We start from the raw sequence: 25,773 nt of genomic DNA on the forward strand, positions 1-25,773 counted from the left end.
ATTCCTCATAGCAAAATATTTCCTATTAATTTAAAAACCCGATGTAATACCCAGTGACTCAAGAATATGTGTGATGGAATCCAGCAGATACATTGGTGTACATGGTGGAAATGCTGCCTTAAAATCTAGTCAGGGAAACAACACATAAATAACCAAGTAATGCATAATAAAACCCATTGGCCGTTGAGTCGATTCTGACTCGTAGCGACCCTATAGGACAGAGTAGAACTGTCCCATAGGGTTTCCAAGGAGCGACAGGTGAATTCGAATTGCCGATCTTTTGGTTAGCAGCCAAACCCTTAACCACTGTGCCACCAGGGCTCCATGCAATACCTCATAGCATAATGAAATAAGTGCAGATTATAACCCGTTGCCGTACTGGTAAAATGTTGCCCGAGCCCAAAGAAAGTAATGTGATTCTGAACCAGGGAGTCAGGAAGGACAGCACAGAAACCTTTCCTGAACTGAGTCCTTCTGTGCTCAATATATCCATGTTGGGGTTTCTCAGATGTCTCTCTCCTAACCATACCTTAATCATCATGTTTCCACAGCCCCTTACCTTACAGGGTGAAGTATGATGATTAAATGAATGAACAGAGGCACATCTGAACAGGGTCTAAAAAGAGGAAATGTCAAAGCTAAGTCACAGGAGTGTGAGGGGGTGGTTAAAGCAGCATCACATCGGTGTGTGGCAGGCGGACAGGAGCTGCTAATCTGGGACCACAACAAGAAGGGTGGGGTCTGATTCTGAAATGGTATCTCCTCAGATTTTTAAAGAAGGGTGTAATGCTGTTCTACCACCCACTCTGTTGCCTGATTCAGAAACTCAGACTATCTCTTTGATTTTTATTTTTCATTCAATAAGCATTTGCTAGGCAACCACTACTCATAGTTGAATATGACTTGGGCTCTGTCCTCAGTGAGTCCCATAGTCCTTTGGGAGAGGTAGGCAGATGCTGTAACATGATTAGCAATGATCGAGATACCAACAAGGTTCTGTGGAACACAGAGGATGTGATGGGTGCAGTGCTTCAATGGAGACTAGTTGATAACAGTTCAGGGAAGGCCGCTTGGAGGTTGTGAGGTAGTGAGGCCTGGCTGGGGTCTTGAAGGATGAGTAGGAGTCAGACTAGGTAATTGGCTAAAGATATCTCGATGCTATATATATAAGGAACAGAAATGATGTGGAGGGATATCTGCTCAAAAATGAGATAAATAACAGAGCAAAAGGGGAGACTTGACGTTGCTTTTCCATATTTACTCTTTGTGCTTTTATATTATTTTGTATTTGATAATTTTTATGTAATCAGATTAGGGACAAAGTGGAAGGAGAAATAGAAAAGGTGGCTGAATAGTTTACATATCTCCATCCACATCCTAGTCTGCCATATAAAGTCTTCATGAATGTTTAGCTTTTGCATCTGTATTAACTCTTGTTTGTTTTACTGTTATACAGACCAATATCCAGGTAGCAACAAAATTACCTTTAGAATATTAGAATATTACAGTTCTGGGTTTTTTTTGGTTTATTTTAAAGAATTAGACTCTATTTTAGGTTGGATTTCTCCAGAAACAGACTATGAGACAAAGATTTGAGTGCAAATAGTTTATTTAGGAGATGACCCAGAAAGGACCAGTAAGAGTGTGGGAAGTGAGACAGGAAGGTAAGGAAACCAGTACAGGGTCTAATAATGAGCAGGTTACTGCTGTGGTCAACTAGGGCCTCATCCTGCTGAGGACTCTGGGAGATAGTGGGAGGTGGTGTAGAACACGTGTCAGAATAGGAGTAAGTAAGAGTGAGAATGTTGGGGTATTTATCATCGACTCCTGTCCATCACTGGTTAAGGGCTGCATTCCTATCTTCCCCTATGCACAGGTCAGGGGAACGCTTACCTTATTATTAACTTGTGATTCCATCTAATTTCTTAGTTGCTTTAGAGGTAATATATGATAAAGGTTCATATAAGGTACTCCATGACTTTAAAACTGGACTTTTCAGACTTTTTTTTAAAGACCCAGAGCCCTTTGTTCACATGTAGTGCTAAGCAGAGGCTAAGCCAAAAAGATAAAAGTAGAGCTTGGGGAGATGGAACATCGCCACGTCCCATACACTTTTCTGCTGCATACCAGCCTGGTCTTGATTCCAGTTCCCCACCCATTGGGCTCTGCTGGGAACCTGCAGGGCTTCAAGGAGCATGGTTTAAAAGACATTTCAATGCCACGCAATGCTTGGAGACCACCCAGAAGCACCTGTGGATGTGACTCCTTCCTCATAATGTGATGGCTATCATGTAGATCACTGAATCTTAACATTAAACTTTTTACCTTGAAAAAAATCCTAAAAATGACTGCCTCTTTCACTGTCTGGAGGACCGAGTATGAATTGCACTGGACCTGGATGAAAGTTTGCAATATGAGGGTAGACGTTGCAGGAGTTACACTGGGCATCTGGGCTTTGACAAGAGGGCACCATACAGAATGTCTTTTGTTGCAATTAAAATTGTTTATCTTGGATTAACTCTGAGCCAGTTTTATGCCACTACTAATAATTACGAACATGTTATTGGAGGAAGCAGTATCTGATGAGGTGAAATAGACTTGAACACTCTTGCCCCATCTTTTCCTTCCCCAGGTGTCTAATATTCAGGCAAGAGCAGTTGTGCTGTCCTGGGCTCCCCCAGTTGGGCTTTCGTGTGGACCCCACAGTGGTCTTTCCTTCCCCTACAGTTATGAGGTGGGCTTATCAGACAAAGGACGAGATGGAAAATACAAGATAATTTACAGGTAACCTATCTTTCCATGTGTGTTTCCTTGCTGTGAAATTGGAGGCATTAAGGAAAATAGAAAACAAAGGAACATGTTAACGGCTTCACAAATTTTCCTTTAAATAGTTCATTTTAAGAATTAGCAATAATTATGATGTCAAGGATTAATTTCAACAAAATTATTAAGTAGAAATTAGTATTGCACTTGGGGTCGACAAGAGTCAGAATTGACTCAACCGCGACTTACAGTAACGACATTGTAGAGCTATTTGGTTTTGGTGAAATATATCACTTGGTTTTGTTAACTTGTCAGTACAGTATTAATACAAATTTTCTATTAATGTCTACCAGGGTAAAATGTGACTCTGACTATAATCTGGTTAATGTCTTTTTGGTTTACCTTCTTATCCTCTCAGAAGATTTCCAGCATGTAATAAAGATTACTTCAAAACATTTCATGCCGAGGCTTTCTTAAATCATCAAAAAGTTCAGCACACAGAATATGGGATTAGCCTGCAAACAGCCCTTCCTGCTTTATGGACTCCCAGATATTAACTACTCAGATGATTTATGGTCGTATTCTGAATGTCATAAAAAAAATTTTCAGAGTCAAGTCTTTCCTCCTTTGTAATTGCTGGGCACTGCTCAGATTTGCAGAGCAGGAAATCAGAAAGTTTTGTTTTAGCTCCTTGTTTGACCTATCTGTGAGAGGCCCCTGGAAAGGACTGTCCCAGCCCAGGATAATGTGGCCACATAAACCCCACTACCCTCCCTGCTACTTGCTTCCTCTCTTGTTTCCCTGCTGCATCAGCGTGCAGGCCTTGTGCCCGTATCTCTGTTCCTATTTCTTACCTTGCTCAAGGAATGTGTCTTCTTCTTGACAAAGACAAAAGGCAAGAGAGATGAGGAAGGAAGCCCATTAGCTGCTCTCTCCTCCTTTCGCTGCTTGTACTGTTTCCTCATCTCTTCCCTGGTGAAAATCTGAAATGTTATGTAAAATTTTCGGTTATTAAAGTTCAGCAAACTAAAAATATTTTAGAAATACAGTACAGGTCAAACAACAGAGCTGCAGACAAAGTATGGGCACAGACTTCCAGTTTGTAACTTTTTTATTAAAACTTTTTATTTGGAAATAATTTTAAACTTATAAAAAGTTACAAAAATAAAGAGATCAAGGAATACCTGTATACCCTTTACCCAGGTTCACTTATTAATAACATTTTGCGCTATTTGCTTTATCATTTGACTGCTTCCTTCTGTCCCTTTTTCTCCTCTCTCATTTTTTCTGTAAGTTACAGGTATCATGGCCCTTTACCATGAAATACTTCAGTGTATATTTCCTAAGAATTAAGGATATTCACTTAAAGAAACCACAGTGCAGTTATCAGCTTCATAAGTTTACATAGATACTTTTATCTAATCCACCATTCATATTCTAGTTTTGTCAATTTAATCTAATAATGTCTGTTGTATGTTCGTCCCCTTCCAGGACAGGATTAGTCTAGGGCCAGATATTGCATTTAGTTGTCATGTCTCTTTAGCCTTCTTTAATTTAAAGCATTTCTAGTCTTCCTATGCCTTTGAGGACACTGACATTTTTGAAGAATACCGTTCCCTACCCCGGCCACCTTTTTAAAGATGTTAATAGAATATTCTTTATTTTGCTTTGTTTTTTCCTCATGATTAGGTAGAGGTTCAGATGCAACTTATGATCATTTAAGTGATTTTATTTTACATAAGAGAGCTATCTGTTAAATGCACTGGTATGCAAGGGAAGCAGATTTTGCCAAGAGAGTCCAGAAGTTGAGATAGTTGGGGTTCATGCCAAGGTAAGTCTGAGAGCTGCCCTTGAGTGACAGCTCGCGCAGTCATTTCCTTTTACTTGCAGTTTTCAGAAGTGATAAGGCTGCACCCCCGTAGGGAGAACGCATTAAATTGCTTATGTTTTTAAATTTTATTAGTAAGTTAACCTTGTCATTTTCTAATATAGGGTGACATCATTAAAAGGAATGTGATTTTCGAGTCCAAAAATGCAATAAGACCAAATAAAGTTTATTTCTTCTGGCTTACGGTAGAATCAAGACATAATAGTTCTTCTTGAATCCTTGCTGGTATATGGTTATCAGAATCAAATCTAAAAACTATTACTTTTGAAATATCATTAGCTAATGATTGACTTTTCTTTGCAGTGGAGAAGAATTAGAATGTAACCTGAAAGATCTTAGACCAGCAACTGATTATCATGTGAGGTGAGTTCAGGATGTAAGAACTGAACGGTATTAGAGAATCCAGATCCCTGAAGTAAATCATGTGACCCCTGTTAGAAGTTTCTGGTTAATGGCACTTGCCTAGCTGACAGGTAGGGCACTATGGCTCATTGGCCACTCGTTGGTGTTCTGCACTCTGGATCATCATGACTGGAGTGCATAAAGGAGCTTCTGGTAATAGAAAAGTAGGTGATACACTGAGCAGAATTGTAAAAATAATTTTAAGAAGCAATTTTTATTTTATGTGGTCTTCTAAGAGTTGGACTGTGTGGTTTAATATGTATTTTTTTTTTCCTATAGAAATTTTTTTTACTAAGGGTATTTCAGTTTTTTCTTATTGATCATATGTATAAACCATCAGGTCAGCCCAGATGACTAAATAAACCCTTCCAGTGTTGCAAGAACACCTTTGGACCTTAAAGTCAGTAGGTGTTGAAATAAGACAGGTAATGCAAACATCACATTATCTCTGACATGAATTAACCCAGTTTGGGAAGTCCCACGTGGTATGATACGTAGTCCGGAATCTTTACTGAGATTCCTCTGGAAGGCAGGGCTAGTTTATCTTAAGAAGAAACCCATGCAACCACAGATCTGTGAGGAGAAAACTATTACCTAAATTTTTACAGAGCCTGATTGATACACGCATCCATCTATTTGCATATAGGCAGGTTTCTGGATGTGGTCCGTAGCATTATTTTTTTTAGTTTAATTTTTGTTTTATTTAATATCTAAGTTTACCAGAAAGTGTATTTTATTGTAAACAGGGTACACAGTAACAAATTCTCCTTTCTTTAATTATATACATGTACATAACCAACCAAACCCATTGTCATCGAGTCGATTCCAACTTATAGCGACCCTATAGGACAGAGTAGAACTGCCCCATAGGGTTTCTGAGGAGTGGCTGGTGGATTTGAACTACCGACCTTTTGGTGAGCAGCCTGAGCTCTTAACCACTCCATGTACGCGTGAGACTGTGTGATAAAATTGCAAGCACCAAGTACATGTCCTTTGTTACACTTTTCAAAGGTTAATTCTCACCACATGTTCCGCTGTGATAGGCTGGAGGCAGGATGGCCTAGTAGGAAGAGCAAATTATCAGGAGGTTTGAGTTCTAGTCCTGGTTCTGCCATTGGCTGGCTGTTTTCACTTTGGTCAAGTCAGGTAGAAAGGTAGGAAAACTGGGGTGTGTTGAGGTTACATTATTAGAAGCACAGTGCTTAAAACTAAGTTTAAAACAATATACATAAGAGCAAGGTGTTGTATTATATTCAGTCATAAAGTACACATCTGCTTAGCAGGTGTATTATTTAGATGAACTCTTTTGCAACCATCTCTTCCTGTTTAAGTCAAAACTTTTGAATTTTGAGTCCATTACCTTCAACCCCAAACAAAAACCCCGGTACAAACAAAAAGATTTGTATAATTTGTGAAGCTGAAATGATAATAGAAATGGCTTAACTATTCTTCGTAATGGTCGATTTAACAGCAAATCAGAAAAAGTAACACTATATAGGGAGCCGTGTAAATGTTATCCATTTATTCATTGTTAACATGCGTTTCATTTTTTTTCTCCATAATATTTTGAACAGTTTATGGTTATTGCTTTACTAAAGGTTTACTTTATCAATTTTCTGCCCATTCATGTGCTTACAATATCTTTTTTAAGAAATTTAAATGTCATAAAGAGCCTGCCCTTTCTTTACCATTCTGTCTGTTGTTTCCCTTCGTTTTTCCCCCCCTTCCAAAGGGTAAATTTTGAGAAAACTTGCTGATCAACTCTTTTTACTCCTGTGTCTTATCAACACCTTGAACTTCTGGGAAGATAAAAGGAATAATTCATGGATTCCACGAAAGTAATATGAGACTTTGGCTCCAGCATTTCTCCTAAGACATTTGGGACCCCATACATGTAACATCTGTGACACACATGTGACACCCATGTGATACCACACATAGCCTACATAGCCACCAATGATTAATTTGGCCTAGCTCTCTGCTTGCCAGAGAGAGAAAATCCTCCCCCGCACCCTTTGTTGATGGTCTAATTTAGTATTTTAAAAAATTTTCTCTCTCCTAATAAAAATGTCTACAGTCCAAACTTCAGTCTTTTTGCCCTGTTTAGTCCACAGTCCCATGTAGATCATCCATTCTCTTTCCATATACAAAGTTTCATTTTTTCATGTTAAAACTGTGTCCTGAGACATTTCAGGTTTTAAAGTTTTTTCTTTCTCAGTTTGCTAAGAATTTTTCTGTATCATCGTCATCTGTTCAACTATTCCTATTTTTTTTCCCCCTAATGGTGAATGGCATAGTAGTAAAGAGTTCGGCTGCTAACCGAAAGGTCGGTCGGCAGTTTGAATCCACCAGGCGCTCCTTGGAATCCTATGGGGCAGTTCTACCCTGTCCTATAGGGTCGCTATGAGTCGGAATCGACTCGGCAGCAACGGGTTTTACAATGTATACACTGATTTGCGGTATTTAGGATTTGAGTCTTTTGTTAGATTTTTATAAAAATCATAACTTTTGTATTTGTTATCCAATTCTTACACAGATGCTTGTTTGGTTTATAAATTCACTTGGTTGGATGTTTAAAAGTATTTTTATTCAGTGCTTCCATAGACAGTATTGTGCTATTTATCATATAAAGTCACTAGTACAAAGCCTCCATCCTAAAATGTTGTGTCTCTGTATGGCTGGTTGTATGCTGGGGAGTAGGGGAATGAGAAAAATCTAGTAGATAAATAAATGTATTTATATGTAAATACCTATACATAAGCTTTAATGGTTTTCTCTGCATCTTGTATACGTATTTCCTAGAAAAGTATGTTCCTTTTTCAATTGGTAGTTTTATAACTAATAATGGCATTGAAATATCCATTTTACTGTAGAATCAAACTTATGTTTTTATCAGTGATAGGATAATCAGGAATTCGAGTAAAGGAATGGATAGCAATTTTAGGACAAAATTTGTGAGAAGTGGTTTTCCAGTCATTGGCATAAATAGTTTGGAAAAGAAGTTGCCCAGACCTGATATCATGTAATAATGTTTCCCAGAAAAATTAAGTGATGAAACATTTCCAAAAATATGGTTGACCAGCATAGTGCAGGATTATGAAATAGGTGTTATTGACCAGAAATCATGGCTCCTAGTATGTTACAGATGTGTTGGAAGAAGTTGGAGGCATACTTCTAAAATCCTTGGAGCACCTGTTTCATAAGCATTTAGCCAGTTATCTAAGCTAGAACAAATGTGAAAACCCAGCACAAGATTAATTAAATTTTTAGAAAAATGTATCCTTCTTTCCTGGTATAAAAACAAAAGAAACTAAACCATTTAATGATTTCTTTAATTCAAGAAACCAATCCTACTCCACAGATCTTGCTATCACGTGATGATATTTAGGGAAAATCTATGCCATATATATAGAGAGAGAGACAGAAGCATTCTTTAAAGCATAGCATCATTTCTAGAGACTTTCTTAACTGGAAACTGTTATTGGTAGAAATAGAGCTAGTTACGATTACTATAATTTATTACTATCTATTTGATGAACAGTTTTAATTGGTGGCTGTAATGATGGGATAGCTAGATATGTTGTCATATTTTGTTGTATGTAATGCATTTATATTAGCATATACAATGACTCCTGTCTCTCTTGCTGGCAAACTTTTACTTGTCCAAAGCAATGACTTCATTCAAACAATCTATAATATTCTTCGAGATTAAGACAAAAACGTTCATGAGGAAAATAGCTCCATGTGGCCCACACAACTGTTCATCTTCAACTATCTCAGATTTTCACTTTGCTATCAGGATTTTTTGACTTCTATCCCCACTGTCTTCCTCCCAGCCTGGCCTCCAGGAGCCCCTGTGACTCATATTTCTCTAGCCTAGGAGGTATGGGTTTCTAACTCCAAGAATCCCATTAAAAAAAAAAAAAAGAACTTGATTGAGTCCAAATGTACCTCTCCCCCGATAACTAACTACAGTCTGCTAGTATTTTGCAGGCACGTTACCTGCTTCCTTTCCTCTGTTGTCTTATCCAGATAGATTTTTGGTACCAACTATTTTGTGAACATCCAGGGACCTGATCTACCTGAATTAGTTCCCAATTTGTAGGCTGATGCCGGCGATCGCAAACTAAGACACCAACTGTGCTGGGGCAGGGAGCATAACTGAATGCATAAAGTGGGGTGAGTGGATGACAGCTGATGAACAATCTCAGTGCAGAGGAGACTTAGGGAGTGGTGGGGACTCTGGTGAGCTGGGCGGCACCTGCCCTATCTAAAGGGGGAGCTGTTCTCAGCGTTATGCAATCATCACACTGCAGGAATGTGGGCTCAGTGTTCTTGCAATGTCACTATGTTCACAAGTTCGTAGTGAAGGATGCTTTGGAGGAGAGCACAGAACCCCCCCCCACCCCCCCCAAAAAAAAAAAAACCAACCAAACCCACTGCTGAAAAGTCAGTTCTGACTGATAGCAACTCTATGGGACCGAGTAGAACTGCCCCTTAGGGTTTTTCCAAGACCGTAAATCTTTATGGAAGCAGACTGCCCATCTTTCTCCTGCGGAGTGGCTGGTAGGTTTGAACGGCCAACCTTTCCATTAGCAGCTGAGCACTTAACCACTGTGCCACCAGGGCTCTTTAGAGCACAAACCAGATACTTGTAATGGTGTGGTCAACAGGCATTTATTACTTACAGAATAAACAGGACAGGATGAGTAGAACAGTACACCTCATCATCAGCTTGGATCCCCGAAGTTAGGCTCTTATCCACAAAGTTAGATCGCATCCAAGCACGCCCCAGTTCATGTCATAGGAAGGGAATGTCTAAGTTCCTGTCTCTTGGGATTAAATACTAAACAGACAGCCATGGCTACATACCAGATAGCATGTATGGAGAACACGTAGAGGAAGGGGTAATGAAAGGGGGTTAGTAAAAGTGGAAGTCAGTGGACATCATATATTACCCCTGTTCAGGTTATTCTAGGTTTACACAGTTCTGGGCTTCTTCAGAGGGCAATCATCTCCCCCTAGGGCACATACTTTACTTTATGTCTGTTAGCAGCTAGGGAGATAGTGATGGGGCAGTTATAATATAGCACACCTGTGCCATCCAGCAGTTCTAGAACTTCAGTTTTCAGAAGAGACTCCAGTTTTTTGTTTTTTTTGGTGTCGACTTTGTTTTTATTTTAACTTTTTTCATTTCAGAAAATTTCAGTTATAGTCAAAAGTAGACTGATTAGTTTAATGGACTCTTAAGTACCGGTCAACCACCTTCCTCAATAGCCTCACCTACCATCCTCCCCCAATTATTTTGAAGTCAAGTCCAGACATCATCTTATTTCACCTGCAAATATTTCAGAAAGTCTCTCTAAAAGACAAGGACGACTCCCCCTTATCTTTTGATGATAGCCACAATACCATCATCACACACTTCATCCAAAAAAACAATTCTTAGTATCTTTAAAATCCATAGACAGTGCCCATTTCCTCATTGTCCTAAAAATGGATGTTTTGTTTTTCAATTAGTTTGTTGTAATTGGAGTTCAAACATGGTCTCAATATTCTAATTGGTTGCTATCTCTTAATTTTGTTTCAGTTTATAGGTTTCCCCTCTATCTCTTTTCCCCCCTTGCAGCTTACTTGTTGGAATACTTTTTTTTTTTTTTGACCCTATAGAGTTTCCTGTAGTCTGAATTCGGCTGATTGCATCCGTGCGGTGTTGGCGTTGCTTAATACGTTTCCCTGTCCTCTGTTTCCTGCAAAGTGGTTGTCTTAGTCATCTAGTGCTGCTACAACAGAAATACCACAAGTGGATGGTTTTAACGAAGAGAAGTTTATTTTCTCACAGTCAAAGTAGGGTAAAAGTCCAAATTCAGGGCATCAGCTCCAGGGGAAGGCTTTTTCTCTCTGTCAGCCCTCTCATCAATGCTCCCCCGGACTAGGAGCTTCTCAGCGCAGGGACCCCTGTCCAAAGGACGCGCTCTGCTCCTGGCACTGTTTTCTTGATGATATGAGGTCCCCCTGTCTCACTGCTCACTTCTGTCTTTTATATCTCAAGAGATTGCCTCAAGACACAACCCAGTCTCGTAGATTCAGTCCTGCCTTACTAACACAACTGCCACCCATCCTCCCTCATTAACATCATAGAGGCAGGATTTACAACATATAGGAAAATCACACAATACCAGGAATCATGGCCCAGCCAAACTGATATATACATTTTTGGGGGGACATAATTCAAACCACGACAGTGGTGAAGAGGCTTAATCAGATACAGGTTCAATTTATCTGCAAGACTATTTGCTAGGTGGTGGCATGGTCTTTCATTGGAGTACATAATGTTTGCATGTACTTACTTGTGATCATCATTGCCTATATCTTTTAATTCATTAGGGAACACCAGTATTTGAAAAAAAAATTTATATTTGCTACACATACACTCACACACACACATATATCCTTGGGCTAAATTCAACCCATGAGCCACCAGTTGGCAAATTCTGATTTGTCAAAGTTCAGGCTGGAGCCCTGCCCATGTCTGCAATGTTCTTTGATGATTCATATCAAGGAACTTCCTCCCAGTGAGCCCTACTTGACACATGGAAATGATGTTGCCAGATCTACCATTGGAGTTGATGTTATCATGTGCCTGCTTATGTTGTTGTTTTCAGATGCTTTGACTCATGCCAACCTTATGTATAACAGAACGAGACATTGCCTGGCCCTGCGCCATCTTCATGATCTTTGGTATTGTTGTGGCTATTGTGTCTCTCCATCTCACTGAGGATGTCCCTTGTTTTTGCTGACCCTCTGCTTTAACAAACATGATGTCCCGCTTACAGTGAGTCCAAAAGGAAGGATTTCCTTCAACAGAGCCTGGGGTGGATACCATTGTAACCATAAGCATCACTCATTCGGATTAGATGTCGTAACGTCCTTCCGTAAGGCTAATGAATCACATACAATAAATATGTATTTTACTTTTTAGAATGGAGAGTTGACATTTCTGTTAGCCTCTGTCAATTTTTTGTGATGGGCAGTTCATCTTTCTTGAGGAGAAACAACTTGGAAATTGGACACAGAAGAAGAACATATTTTCTATAATGTTACCTTTAGCTGTTTTGTTTTTATTTGAGTGGAGTGAGAGGAATTGCATTGTGGGCGTTTAGAGAAACATAATTGCAGGATGAGCAAGGGGAGTAGGCAACAGGGTACAGTGGTCACAGTTTCTGAGCTGAATACAGTTCATCTGAATTTCTAACTGTGTGGCTTTGGGCAATTTACTTTACCTCTCTGATTCTCAATTTCCTTCTGTCCGAAATGGGGTAATAAGAGTTTCTTGCCTCATAGAGAGAGTTGTTGTAACAGTTAAGGGCTTGATATGTATTTTACCAGCTCTGTGAATAGCTTAATCCTTGGACCTCTTTTAAGCAGCAAAGATTCCTTCGTTGTATTTTTGAGAGTATGTTTTCAGATTTTTTTTGTTAAGAACCAATTTAAAAAAATGGAAAAGTAGAAAGGAAAATGATAAAAATCAACATAATCCTATTTTATTGTTTTTGAAAAGAGTGTAGTATTATGATAGTGAATTACATGCTTTTTCCTCATAGCTTCTCTGGAGAAATGAGGCATATATATTTAACATTGATCCAAGCATTTTAATGTGCAGAATGAGCATCTTTAATCTTGGCGCCCTGTGCAAGAGTTAAACATTCACGTGGCTAAACTGTACTTGAACGTTGTTTTTGTTGAATTAGTGAAAGATGCACTTGGCAATAGCAGACATGTTTCTGTGTATGAATCATCCGTATTTTTATGTAAATTTGTGCACTGTTACAAGCAGTTCAACGATGATATCTACCCTGTTGTTTGTATTTGTGTAGTCTCTCTACAGACTGTGGACTGTCATCACTGCTTCTTGTCCCTTTTCATCCAACTCTTAACTCTACTCCTAGCCTTTTTCCAGAGTCAACCCGAGAGTGGCTTGTCTCCCATTTTATCCCCCTTTTACAGATTTACAGTTTAAGGCTTTGAGAGGTCAAGTAATTTAATTTGCCCAAGGTGCTCTTGTTGGTTTCTAGAATGTATATTTGAAGAACATTCTGGGAATCAAAGTTTATTTTCTTTATTTAGAATGTTCTTTTCCAGTCAGTAGACTCTGCTCAGTCTTAAGTGGCCGGGAAGTTCTGACAATTAGCATAAGAGTGAGCACATTGAGGCACATACTCTGCTGGGATGATTGTCATGTTTTGGTTAATACACTCAGCTCCTACCAAAAGGTTGGCAGTTTGAGTTCACCCAAAAATGTGCTTCAGAAGAAAGGCCTGGAAGTGTACTACTGAAAAATTAGCCATTGAGAAACCCTATAGAGTACAGTTCTACTCTGGTACACACAGGGTTGCCATGAGCTGAAATCAACACGACAGCCCCTGTACTACTGCCCATTTTTAGATCAGGGCAAGGCCAGCAGATAAGAACAAGAGTCATGGTGTTCACTGTACAAGAAATTCTGTTCATTTACAGAAAGTCCTGAGACAAAGCTGAGATAGAAATCATGGTTTTCTGTGATTGGTCACTGGCACTGAATGTTTGTCTGTTTATTTTCAGGGTCTATGCCATGTACAATTCCGTAAAGGGATCCTACTCTGAGCCAGTTAGCTTCACCACCCACAGCTGTGCACCCGAGTGTCCTTTTCCACCTAAGCTGGCACACAGGAGCAAAAGTTCACTAACCTTGCAGTGGAAGGTGGGTAGTTCAAAGTGTCGGTAACAGTCTGAAGTTAAGATAATGTCCGTTTGTTGCCATTTGAAACATTTATGTTGCAGTGTCGCAGTTCTGTGATGTTGTTTGGTTTTCTACAAAACTATTAAAACTGGACAACTGGGTGGAAAGAGGGAACTGCAAAATCCAGCTTTCACTCTCTTTACAGGAGAATTTGGTAAATTTCCTAGGTAAGCAACACTTCATAAATGATTTAAGTACTTAAAATGCCCACATTTCCTCATTTTCTAATGGTTTAGTTCAACAAACATTTGAAGACTTCAGTAAAAAGTTTTGTAAAGAAAGATTTAGAAATCAGGTAGATTTATAGCTCTATTAAGGAGCTCAGGTGGCACAGTGGTAAAAATGCTCAGTTGCTAATGAAAAGGTCAGCAGTTTGAACCCACCAGCTGCTCTGCAGGAGAAGGATGTGGCAGTCTGCTTCTGTAAAGATTTACAGCCTTGAAAACTCTTTGGGGCACTTCTGTTTTCCCCTATAGCGTTGCTATGAATCAGAATTAACTGGACGGCAGTGGGTTTTGGTTTGGGTATGGCTCTGTTGGCTTCTTTCAGTGGTGACCTGAAATATTTAATATTTAAAACTCTGCTTAGAATGTTTAGTATTCTAATCTACATTAAGACTTCATTGATTTTCACTAATTAGGCCTTAAATTAGGGTTACTGATTATTTGGGGGAAAAAAAGGCTGAATTATATAATAGTTTTCATGAAATGCAATTTACCAGCTACAACTGTTTCCAAAGAGACATCTGATTGAGCGTTCCTTTAGATGTGTTATTAGCATGTATTTGCAAGAGAATGGTAGATTATGTTGTCAGTCTCTGTAGTAATCATTTCTGTACATTGATATTTTAAAATATAGTTTAAAATGTTAAATATGTTCCTTTTCTGTCATACCTTCACAATGGTGTACGTATGAAGGTAGAGAATAATAAAGATTTGTGTGTGAAAGACAAGATGGCTAGGGAGATCCATTACTGGTGAAAAAATACTTTGTCTTTTTATTTGTAAACAGGAGGGTCAATTTATTTAGGGGATTGATAAAAGCAGTTGCGAACAGTGGTTAGCAGTAGAGCATGGGCTATGTTCTCACATGGGCAGCTGCGTTCTCATAGTCAATGGCCAACCTGAGTGTGTTGTTTGGACGAAGGCAAAGTTGCGACTGGCTTAGAAACTGAACTATTTTATTTTCCTTCCTGGCTTCCAGGGATAATACAGGTCAGTGATTCCCCACCTTTTCAGAGTAACACCCAACTGGTCATCGTTGTTTAATTCTTTGGAGCATATATATCCATTTAAAAACTGTCCTATATATACACATGTAAATATATCTTTCTTTAAGGAAATAATTAAAATCCATTTTGTTTGGAAAATACAAGTAATCTTCTTAAGAATATTGAAGGGACCCCGGGGTCTTATAAACCTAAAGTTGGGAATCACTGATACATACTCTGCTTGAAACCTGGATGAATTCAGGTCTCACGTAGAATTCCTCCTAATTTTCTTGTCAGGAGGCAAATGTTTCACATTTTCTTTCTCCCTTTATTTACTTATGAATCAGAAACATACTCTTGTTCCACCTAGTATGGAAAGAACTTCTGGATTCAGTTTTAGTTTTCAATTCCGTGTCCTTAGAGCAGTTTTCCTGAGTGATGTGCTCCGGGTGGGGACAGGGAATCCTTCTCCGCCTGTGACCTGTCTTTGAGTCCATGAAGACCCTGAGAGAGCTAAACATCTTGCAGCACCCACTCGCTAGTCAGCAACAGTTGTTATTTACACAGCAAATACAGCTGTGCACCCTCCCCCCTCAAAGAATTAGGGTCTAATTGGTGTGACAGGAAAGAGCCCTGGTGGTGCAGTGGTTAAAATACTTGGCTGCTAACGAAAAGTCAGCAGTTCGAACCTACCAGCTGCTCCGCGTGAGAAAGATGTGGCGTTCTACTTCCGCAAAGATTACAGCCTTGGAAACCCTATGGGCAGTTCTTCTTTGTCCTATAGGGTCACTATAAGTCAGAATCAACTCAATGGGAATGAGTTTTTATTTGTAAAATATATCTTACAAGTATCTTAGCGGAAAGTACTAAAAAAAATTTTTAGGGGAATCTACGAGCCATCATAAATGTAGTTCTCATCTTTGAAATGGGTTCTCCGGTAACACTTTGATTCTGTCAGTTATTCAGGATTTTAAATGCATCCCTGTCCTGTCCCCAAAAGCTAGCCCACAAAATCCTATAATTATAGTTTAGGAAAACTTAGAGCACTTACCTGAGATCTGAGATTTGGGGTTCAGGGACCGTGTGAGTCAGAAAGGAAACAGGGAGAAAGGAGGGAGAAGATGGAAAAGAGCTTCTTTATTAATTCAACTAACATTTACTGAGCCCCTGATGATGTTTCATTATTAACAGTAATAGCAGCAGCTCCTTTTTCCTAAGTGATATATATATGGGAGTTTAGTAGGTGAGTTACATATATAGTCTCCCAATTACTTATCACACCCATCCATTCTTGGAGCAAGAAATTAGACACTGATATTAAGTGTCATCCATCAGACCACACATGGTGAGTAAATGGCCAAGCTGGGATTGAACGCAGCTCTGGTGAGCACTGTGCTCCCTTTGGCCAAGGCTCTGTGCTGTTTGTTGGTCTCCTGTTCTTTTCCCAGGGAAAAGCCAGGCCCAGACACAGCTGTGAAATGGGAGACACCATCCTTCTCCTATTTCTGTTGCCTCCTCCCGCCCTTAGATCTCTCTACCCTAGTGCTGCCAGGGACCCACTGTGACACCCCATTCTGGCCGACCTAGTCTCACAAAGACTCTTTTCTCCAAAATTCCCTACTCCTGTTCCCCTTGTCCAAAACCTCAGTTTCCTCAATGAAGCCGATCCCAGCATGCTAAAACTACATTTTGTTAACATAGGAAGAGCACTAGCCCCTGGTAATCTACCCATAGGATCCCATTTTTCCTCTTTTTTTTTTTTTTTTTTTAAGACTCTTAATGTTACAACTAGCTTTCAAGTTTTCAGCACTTAAAAGAAAAAACAAACAAGGACTATATGGGAGAAGGTATAAAATGCACACTCTTTACTGTGAACCTCCCTGGGTCGGTTCTACCTCACCAGGCCCCCAGCAGTGCCTGTGCTTTTTCCACTACTTTCTCTCTCTCCTCTCGAATTTAAAGTGCCTCTTAAAAGCTTTATCCCCAGAGGAAGTAGGGCACTATGTAGGTGTGAACGTGGAGGTGGTGGGGGAAGGCAGGTGTGGCTATTTCTGGGGAATGATTTATTATCTAATAGTAGGGACGCTCTCTACAGTTGAGTTGTATTGAGTGGTTTGTGATAATGTTTGAGCAAGGAAATCCAGGTTTGTCCCCTTGAGGGGAGAACACAGAACTGTCAGGATGCTGTATTTGTCAGTTCAATATTGTTTATGGACACTGTTTTCTAATCGCATTTTGTATTATTTTTTTAGGCACCAATTGACAATGGTTCAAAAATCACCAACTACCTTTTAGAATGGGATGAGGTAAGCATATCTTCCTATGCATCCATCTAAAATACCATTTCAAAAAATAAATGGTATTGTTGAACAAATTCCATTTTATTCTTTTATAAGGCAGGCTAGAAAACACAGATAAGAGGAATACATGTAGAGAAAGATGTAAAGCTAGTAGTTATTGACTGTGGAAAATGAAGATGGACTGAAGTGGTATAATGAATGGTACATTAAATATATTTATTTGGCTTATTTGCAAGAAATGCTGCTGAAAGAAAAGAAAACATTTTATGTATTTTGGGATCCCTACTGTGTAACCATTAGTTTGTATAAAAAATTGGCTACTTTGTCGTCTTATAACTTCCCAGGGCCATTTTGCTTAGATTGTTTTGCTAAGATAAACTACAGTGTGGCTTGGGAAGCATAAATTACTTTTCCTTTTGAATGTCATTTGTGTACCGTGGCGTTGGACTGTTGGGTTTTCTCCATGGGCGAGAGGAACAGTACATGTAGGTCTCACTCCACACGTTGTGCAGTCACTCTGTGGTTAGAACGTCCTGTATTTGCTGCCACCTTTGCTGTTGCCACACCAGAGACCTGGATGGTATCCATGCTGGAGTCTCCTTATTCTTGAGACCACTCAGTGCTAAGTGGTGACCCAGTGCATTTCTGCCATAACTAACACCACTCACAAAATTTCAGACAGGAAATACTTGATGCAGAAGCCTTTCATTTCTAAATAGCCACTAAATTTTTTGTTCCTATAGATCTTAATTCCATTCATTCACTTTCCCTGCTTTATTCTTTCTGTGATTGAGCAAACAGGCTAAGGCGTTAAGAATAGAAGTGTGGAATTTGGGAAGATACGCAAGTGAACGAATCTTTTAGACTTAAATTTGGGGGGAATGGAAGATTAAGAATGTAGGCTTAGGAAAAAATTACTTGTCAAGCGTGGAAAAATATTTTTACCAAATGTAAAATGAAAATTGGATGAAATTCTCATGATAAAATTTTGATGTGAAAGAGGGGCCCTTCATCACTTTCTGCAGAAGCTTATTTTCCCATCTGGGTTGTATCTGAACAGCTAGAGTTCATGTGACCAAAGACAACAATCTTCTTCTTAGGAACCCTGTGGAGAGCTTGTACCTACAGATTCCTGAAATCTCAGACTTGACCAGTGCATTTTACAGATTAGGTGAATTTCGTTTTAAGGTAGTTTGATTGGAAAGTGAAACCACACCCTTTGGCCTCTGTGGAAAGAGGTTTTCATAGGCAGTCAGGAAAGTTGAGCATATAGTAACACCTTCCCATCTCTCCTTTACCTCTAAGGATGAGTACGAGTTTAATGAAGGCTTTTTTTTAAGTGTGTTGGTTTGTCGCACCGGCCTGATTTTCCTAATATCTTAAGTTTTTATATAAAGATAAGGTTTGCCAGCAAAGAAGAGGCTTTTTTTTTAAACTGCTTTTCTGCCTGGGACCATGAGCTCATAAGTTAAGTAAGGTCAGAGAAGTTGAGAACTTGAATGGGAAACCTCCAAAGAGAACCCAGGTGCTGAAGGAAATGGTGGCAGTGACTCAGTTGCTGGCCCCCTCCCTTTTGAATTTGAAATGAAAATGCCCTGGCTTGGTGCTATAGCCTCACATGAAAAAGGGGGAAGCCATGTCTGATGGCCATTTATAGTCAAAGAACCCACTACGGACTAGTGTTTAGAAAGCATTAAGTGATTTGTTTGGGGCCTCTTCCTGCTGTTTGCCTTCCTCCTGCCTTTTCCTCTGCTCAGTCTCCTTTCTTTGCCTCCCTCCCATCTTCGTTCTTCTGCCTTCCCCTTTCCTCTTTATTTTCTCTCCCAGCTTCTAGTTCTTGCTTGTATTAGCTCTCTTGAGCTTTGCTGGAGATTCCAGGTTAATTGACTCTCACTTTCCATGGGCCTTTTGCCAACACAGGAATCCTTCTGGATTCTCTGGCTTTAATATTCACCTCCAAGAAAAACTGCTGGACCCCAAACTCTGAAGCGCTTCCTTGCCTTAAGGTACAGTGAGCTTCCTGGCAACAGAGTGTAACCAAAAGAAAACCAAGCATTAGGAGATGTGGATTCTAGTTCCAAGTTTCTCCTGGGCAACTCTGGGACCTTGACCTCTCTGGTCCTTGGTTTATCCATCTGTGAAATGGTGAATAGATTTGCTCTGATGGCTGAAAAGCTAATGTAATGCCGTCCTCTTGTTGCACTTTTGAACAGACACAAGTAAAACAAACCTAGACACATGCTTCTCAATTTTTTCCATACTGTAGCTTCTATGCTTTATATCTCCCTCCTTTCTTAAATTAAAAAAAAAAACAAAACTCAGATGCCATGGGGTTGATTTCAACTCATGGAGACCCCATGTATGTCAGAGTAGAACTGTGCTCCATAGGGTTTTCAGATGTAGATCACCAAGTCTTTTCTTCTGAGGCACCTCTGGGTGAATTCAAACCGCCAACCTTTTGGTTAGTTGCCAAGTGCTCATCTCTCCTTTCCAGTCCCCCTAAGAAGATTCCAAAATAGTATCATTGGGTTACCTGCCAGTGGGAATACAACTAATAGTAACCAATTCATTCCTACTTGTCCTATTACAGAAGTGACATTTCTGGCAAAATAGTCTGGCAGTCTGTGTTTCTAAATTTAGGGCTAAGTCAGGGATCTGGTTTCTTGGGGGCAGCTCACTTGAGTTGGTCTTTGTGTCCCTCATTTCCATCCTACCCAAGGCCTTGGCTTTGTGGAAGAAAAAAGTACAGAGGAGAACAGCAGCTGGGCCTGCAGGAAGTGTGAACACAGGAGGCTCTGACTGTCCCTCTAAAACTTTCTGCTGGTAATTCCTGGAAGCAGGTGCATCTGGTACCAGGGACTGTTTTGGACTCTGCCCTGGTGGAGTGCAGTGGGGCAGGAGGATGGGAATGGGTGTTTTGCTGGAATAATCCCCGCCCACACTTCTCCAGAGCCAGATCTCTCCTCTCCTCTCCAAGGACATCTGCTCCAGCTGTACACCCGTAGCCTCTCTGTCGTCCGGAGGCTGCAGAAGCAAATCTAAAGTACAGAAAGATTGTGGGGTACACAGAGGAGCAAATCACAGCCTGAGAAGGATCTGGGGACTGCTCAGAGTCCCGGATAAGGTTGTGTTCCACAGTAGCTCCCATGCCCTGTCTTTGCTCTGAGAATCAGAGCGTGGCACAGCAGTTGTCCCACCCACATACATGCCACAACTACTGTCTGGATGTCCTCTTGTTGCCCCACATATTAGTTAAGGTGTACAGCAGTGATTACAATTCCTGGGATACTTTATTGTTTTGTTCAGTTTTTAATCACTATTGCAATAAAATGATTAGTATAAATTTTTGAAAGCGTCAGTTAGGAGCAAGCACCGGGCATCAAGCCCAGGTTTCAAGCCTCTAGAAAAAGACCATCATGAATGAAAGTGCATCAACAGAGAGGTGAGTCAGTACCTGGCCTTTATTTCTGCTAGGATTGGGAGAGCTGTGCCTGAGAGTTTTCCTCCTTGGGGAGGTCCACCTTACCGATAGCTAACAGCATGCCAGCCTCAGAAGCACCAGGGCAGGTGGGCCTCAATGGGGAACAAAACCCAAATCACGTAACAGTGCAGAGGGAAGCCAGTACATTGTCTCTCCAAATTCATTGTTGTTGATTTCACATCCCTGCTGCATAGAATGTACTTGGAAATTATTAATAGTTCTGTGAGAGTAGCTTCTTGTTTTTCTCCATTAATAATTGTAACTAGGCAGCCTTTTAATTTTTAAGTCAGTGTATGAAGTAACTGTGACTATGAAATGGGAATGAGCAACTGCAAGTGGAACATACAAGTGTTGCTGGGCTTTTCCACGTGGCCATCAGTTTCAGCTTGCACCTGAAACAGCTCAGTTTTCATAACTTGCAAAGGTGTGGCCTTTCCTGGCCAGCCCCATGATTCACCATGTGCCCTGTTGTGGTGACTCAGATGAGTGGTAGAGTTCAGAGTAGTAGGGTTTGAGAACTGACCTTTCGTTTTTGTAGCTGTTTAGACACTGTTCCCTTCTTCAGGAGACTCCCGTGTATGAGTATGAACATGAAAGCAGAAAGCCAGGTTCAAGGCAAGTTTCTCCGTTGACTATTGGATAAGTCATCATTACCTTCTCATTTCTTTCTGATGATAATGTGCTCCTGCCTCCATGTTTACGTTCTAGTCTGCAAATGAAAATCATCCGGAAGGTTGGCAGAAAGCTGGTGTGAAGCCTCTTTTTTTTTTTTTTTTCCTTTCTACTAGGGGAAAAAAAAACACTCCTTTATGAATTTAGTTTTCGTTTAATTCACAATTATGAATATGAAAAAAGCTTTTTTTCTTCTTTTTTTTTTTTTTTTAAACAGCTAAACAATACTTGGAGCTTAGGTTTCTGAAGGTGGAGATTCTTTAGAACAATGGAAAGACATAGGGGTTGGTGAGGTGGGGATATAGTGCCTGGCGTGCACTACCTCATTTAACACCCTGGAGTTAATCCCTTTGATCTGCTCCTAGCCCTGGGGCACTTTTCTGAGCCCAAGTCTTTACATTGTCCCCTCATGTTGCTTCTCTGCTCCATGATGTACCAGAATGTAGTGGAGGCAGGAGTTGATCTCTTGAAGAGGATAGGGGAAGAATTAAGGATCATAGAGTTGCTGGGATAGGGAGAGGCTTTTAGGGGAAAAAAAAGTTAGGAACCTTTGGATTAAAGCACTCCTAAATACCTGCCCAGTCTATTTTAAGGCTCCTAAACCGATGGTGTTCTGGCCTTTTCCTTGAAAGCTTTAAAGAGAGTATTTATGAAAATATGTTGTGAGTTCTACTTTGAGGTATTGTTTTAATTTGTGCTATACGGAAATACTAGCCAGTGCTAGTGCAGCTAGTTCTCTGGGACAGATGCAGGAGTCCTAGGATCTTGCTGTGTGGTGCAGCATGGGGAGTGGATATGTATCCATGGTATGTATGAGCGACATACTGTTTATCTAAAGAGACCTGGGTTAATACTCTCTGCTTGGTTTCTAACCAGTCATGGTACCCCAAACAAGTAATTTAAGTCCTGAACCTCAACTTCTCCAAATGAAAGCCAGTGTCTGCTATCTCACAGTATGTTAAGATTGAATGAGATAACTTGGACAATAGCAGCATTAAATGAGATAACAGCAGATTCCATATAAAGATTATTTCAAGTTGTTGGTAGGAATCCACCTAAGCAGATGTTAAGATCTGGGGTAGGAAAAGTTAAAAATTAGAAGGGTTGTGTGAAAGCAACATGACATTCTTCTGTGAAGAACTTAGAAAAACTGATGTCTATGCTATATATAGATGTTAATTTGCTATTAGCTTAGCTTCCGGACATGGCATTTTGGGGACTATTACGGAAGAACTGGAAAAGTAGCTTGTGGGTATATGACTAGTAGAGTTCCCAAGAATCCTCCTCACATGTGACTCAGCTAGCCCAAAAAGGAACTTCACATCTGTGTTCCTGGTGACTAATGAGCCAACACAGCTATAACACATAGTGAACTAAGGATGAAATAAATACCACAGAAATAAAGGAAGCATGATTTAAAGTTGCGAGAGCAGAAAAGGCCAACAGCAGGTAGAGCCCAGGAGCTGCTAGGGTACCACTGGCAGAACAGGCCAGTCCCAGGAATCCTATTACAGAGACCTCATGGAGCTGGGGGCTGCCCCACGTTCTAGCCCCTTGGACATCTAGTTCAGGAGAGGCCATTTTAGCTCCCTCTGGAGGGATTGAGTTGACCTCATAGGAGGTGCTCTCAGGACCTCTTTGATTTATTAATATAACTCCTATTTAGCCCAGGTGTTGAATACTTAGTACTGATAATCTTTCAGAATGCTTCTTAGACACAAATCAATTTGCATATGGTTTTCCTGGTTAGATAAATACTATTCTGGGAATGGAGAGAACTGGAGCATCAGAAAGCAGAGTGACCTGCTGGGACCCACAGAATGGATGGGGGAGCACCTCCCTGAGAATTGGGTTGACTCTGTCTCTCTGAGGTGTCACACTGCTTGAGGTTGCACAGCATGTTGGTTCAGTGGAGAAAACCAGGAAGGACTGTTTCCTTCCCTAACCCGGGTACCTGGCTGACATGCAGTGGGAAGTTGCCACATGCCCAGGCCCTCCTGCTCTTTCGATTGTGCTCAGTTAGTGCCCTCGTGAAAGTTGGAGAGAGGTGTCCTGGGTTTGACTGGTACTCTGCACCATCAGAGACCACCTTCTGTACAAGTGCCTTGTAAGCTGAATCAGTGACCTCGCAGAGAGGGGGTGTTTTGCCATATTACAGATCTTCACTGCCACACCTAAGTGTGATTTCAGAGAGCCAGAATAATTGCCTTCCCCGCATCTGCCAAGTAACTAAAGCTGCCATTGAAGGAAACTAGGCCAGGAAGGATTTAAGAACTCAGTGGGGCCTACAGGCACCACAGGCAAGGCTGAGTTAGAAAGAGCTCCCTCTTTAGGGATGTCAGCCCAGATATCCATGCACCGGAAGCAGATTCTCTCCCTGCTTTTTATCGTTCCTCACCCATGTGCGGGATGGGGTTATGTCTTTGGGCAGCCGACTATGTGGGGAACTTCTGGCTGAGGTGAAATTATACATACCCATCTCAGTCCCTGGCACTTGATTTATCAACTCATATTTGTCATGCCTGGTGGGTGCCAGCTGGAAGATGGCCACCTTGGGCCTTAGCTAGGTGAATGGACTGAGCCCATTCCTTTGGTCGGTTTGTAAATAGGCGGCCTGTTCTAAAATTACCCTCTCTTAGTCCTCTCCTCACCCTTTACTGGGACAATCTCAGCACATTGATCTTATCAAAGCAGTTATACCAGACTCTGAATGAGAAAAGGCTTACTCATTTTGGGGTTATGTTGTTGTTGTTAGGTGCTGTCTAGTCTGTTCAACTCATAGTGACCCTATGTCCAACAGAATGAAACACTGCCCGGTCCTGCACCATCCTCACAGTCATTGCTATGTTGGAGCCCATTTTTGCAGCCACTGTGTCAGTCGGTCTCGTTAAGGGTCTTCTCCAGATAACATGTCAAAGTACATGAGACAAAATCTCACCATCCTCACTTCATTTTTTTTAATCTTTTCTTACTTTTTTATCTTATCTTTTTTAAAAAAATTAATTTTTTATTATACTTTAGATGAAGGTTTACAGAACAAACTAGCTTCTCATTAAACAGTACATATAGTGTTTTATGACATTGGTTAACAACCCTATGACATGTCAACACTCTCCCTTCTTGACCTTGGGTTCCCTATTACCAGCTTTCCTGTCCCCTCCTGCCTTCTAGTCCTTGTCCCTGGGGTGTTGTGCCCCTTTAGTCTTCTTTTGTTTTATGGGCCTGTCTAATCTTTGCCTGAAGGGTGACCCTCAGGAGTGACTTCATTACTGAGCCAAAAAGGTGTCCAGGGACCATACTCTCAGGGTTTCTCCAGTCTCTGTCAGGCCAGTAAGTCTGGTCCTTTTTTGAGTTAGAATTTTGTTCTACATTTTTCTCCAGCTCTGTCTGGGACCCTCTGCCATGATCCCTATCAGAGCAGTCAGTGGTGGTAGCTGGGCACCATCTAGTTGTACTGGACTCAGTCTGGTGGAGGCCGTGATGGATGTGGTCCATTAGTCCTTTGGACTAATCTTTCTCTTGTATCTTTAGTTTTCTTCATTCTTCCTTGCTCTGGAAGGGGTGAGACCAGTGGAATATCTTAGATGGCTGTTCACAGGCTTTTAAGACCCCAGATGCTACTCACCAAAGTAGAATGTAGAATGTTTTCTTTATAAAGTATCTTGTGCCAATTGAGCTAGATGTTCCCTGAGACCGTGGTCCCCACAGCCCTCAGCCCAGCAATTCAGTCCCTCAGGGAGTTTGGATGTGTCTATGGAGCTTCCATGACCTTGCCTTGTACAAGTTGTGCTGGCTTCCCCAGTATTGTGTACTGTCTTACCCTTCACCAGAGTTACCACTTATCTGTTGTCTATTTAGCGTTTCCCCCCACCCCTCCCCTCCTTCATAACCATCAAAGATTGTTTATTTTTGTGCATAAACCTTTTCATGAGTTTTTACAGTAGTGGTCTCATACAATATTTGTCCGTTTGTGATTGAGTTATTTCACTTAGCATAATACCCTCCAGATTCATCTATGTTATGAGATGCCTGACAGATTCATCATTGTTCTTTATCACTGCATAATACTCCATTGCGTGTATGTACCATAGTTTATCCATTTATCTGTTGATGGTCATCTAGGTTGTTTCCATCTTTTTGCTATTGTGAACAAAGCTGCAGTGAACATAGGTGTGCATATGTCTATTCGTGTGATGACTCTTATTTCTCTAGGATATATTCCTAGGAGTGGGATTGCTGGGTCATATGGTATTTCTATTTCTAGCTTTCTAAGGAAGC

General features: G+C 40.6%; 1 protein-coding gene across 14 annotated transcripts in view; it reads left to right on the forward strand.

The window, feature by feature from the left end:
• Nucleotides 1–25,773, forward strand: part of FNDC3B (fibronectin type III domain containing 3B) — a 401,489-nt gene that overhangs the window by 285,589 nt on the left and 90,127 nt on the right. For all 14 annotated transcript variants that reach the window (XM_023737934.1, XM_023737942.1, XM_023737932.1 and 11 more), the window contains 4 exons: nucleotides 2,633–2,784; nucleotides 4,955–5,014; nucleotides 13,655–13,793; nucleotides 17,295–17,348. In XM_023737934.1, the coding sequence (XP_023593702.1) occupies nucleotides 2,633–2,784; nucleotides 4,955–5,014; nucleotides 13,655–13,793; nucleotides 17,295–17,348 (405 nt within the window). The remainder of the gene's footprint in view (nucleotides 1–2,632; nucleotides 2,785–4,954; nucleotides 5,015–13,654; nucleotides 13,794–17,294; nucleotides 17,349–25,773) is intronic.

This window comes from Trichechus manatus, unplaced genomic scaffold, assembly GCF_000243295.1.
Source record: "Trichechus manatus latirostris isolate Lorelei unplaced genomic scaffold, TriManLat1.0 scaffold00110, whole genome shotgun sequence".
Taxonomy (NCBI): Eukaryota; Metazoa; Chordata; class Mammalia; order Sirenia; family Trichechidae; genus Trichechus; species Trichechus manatus.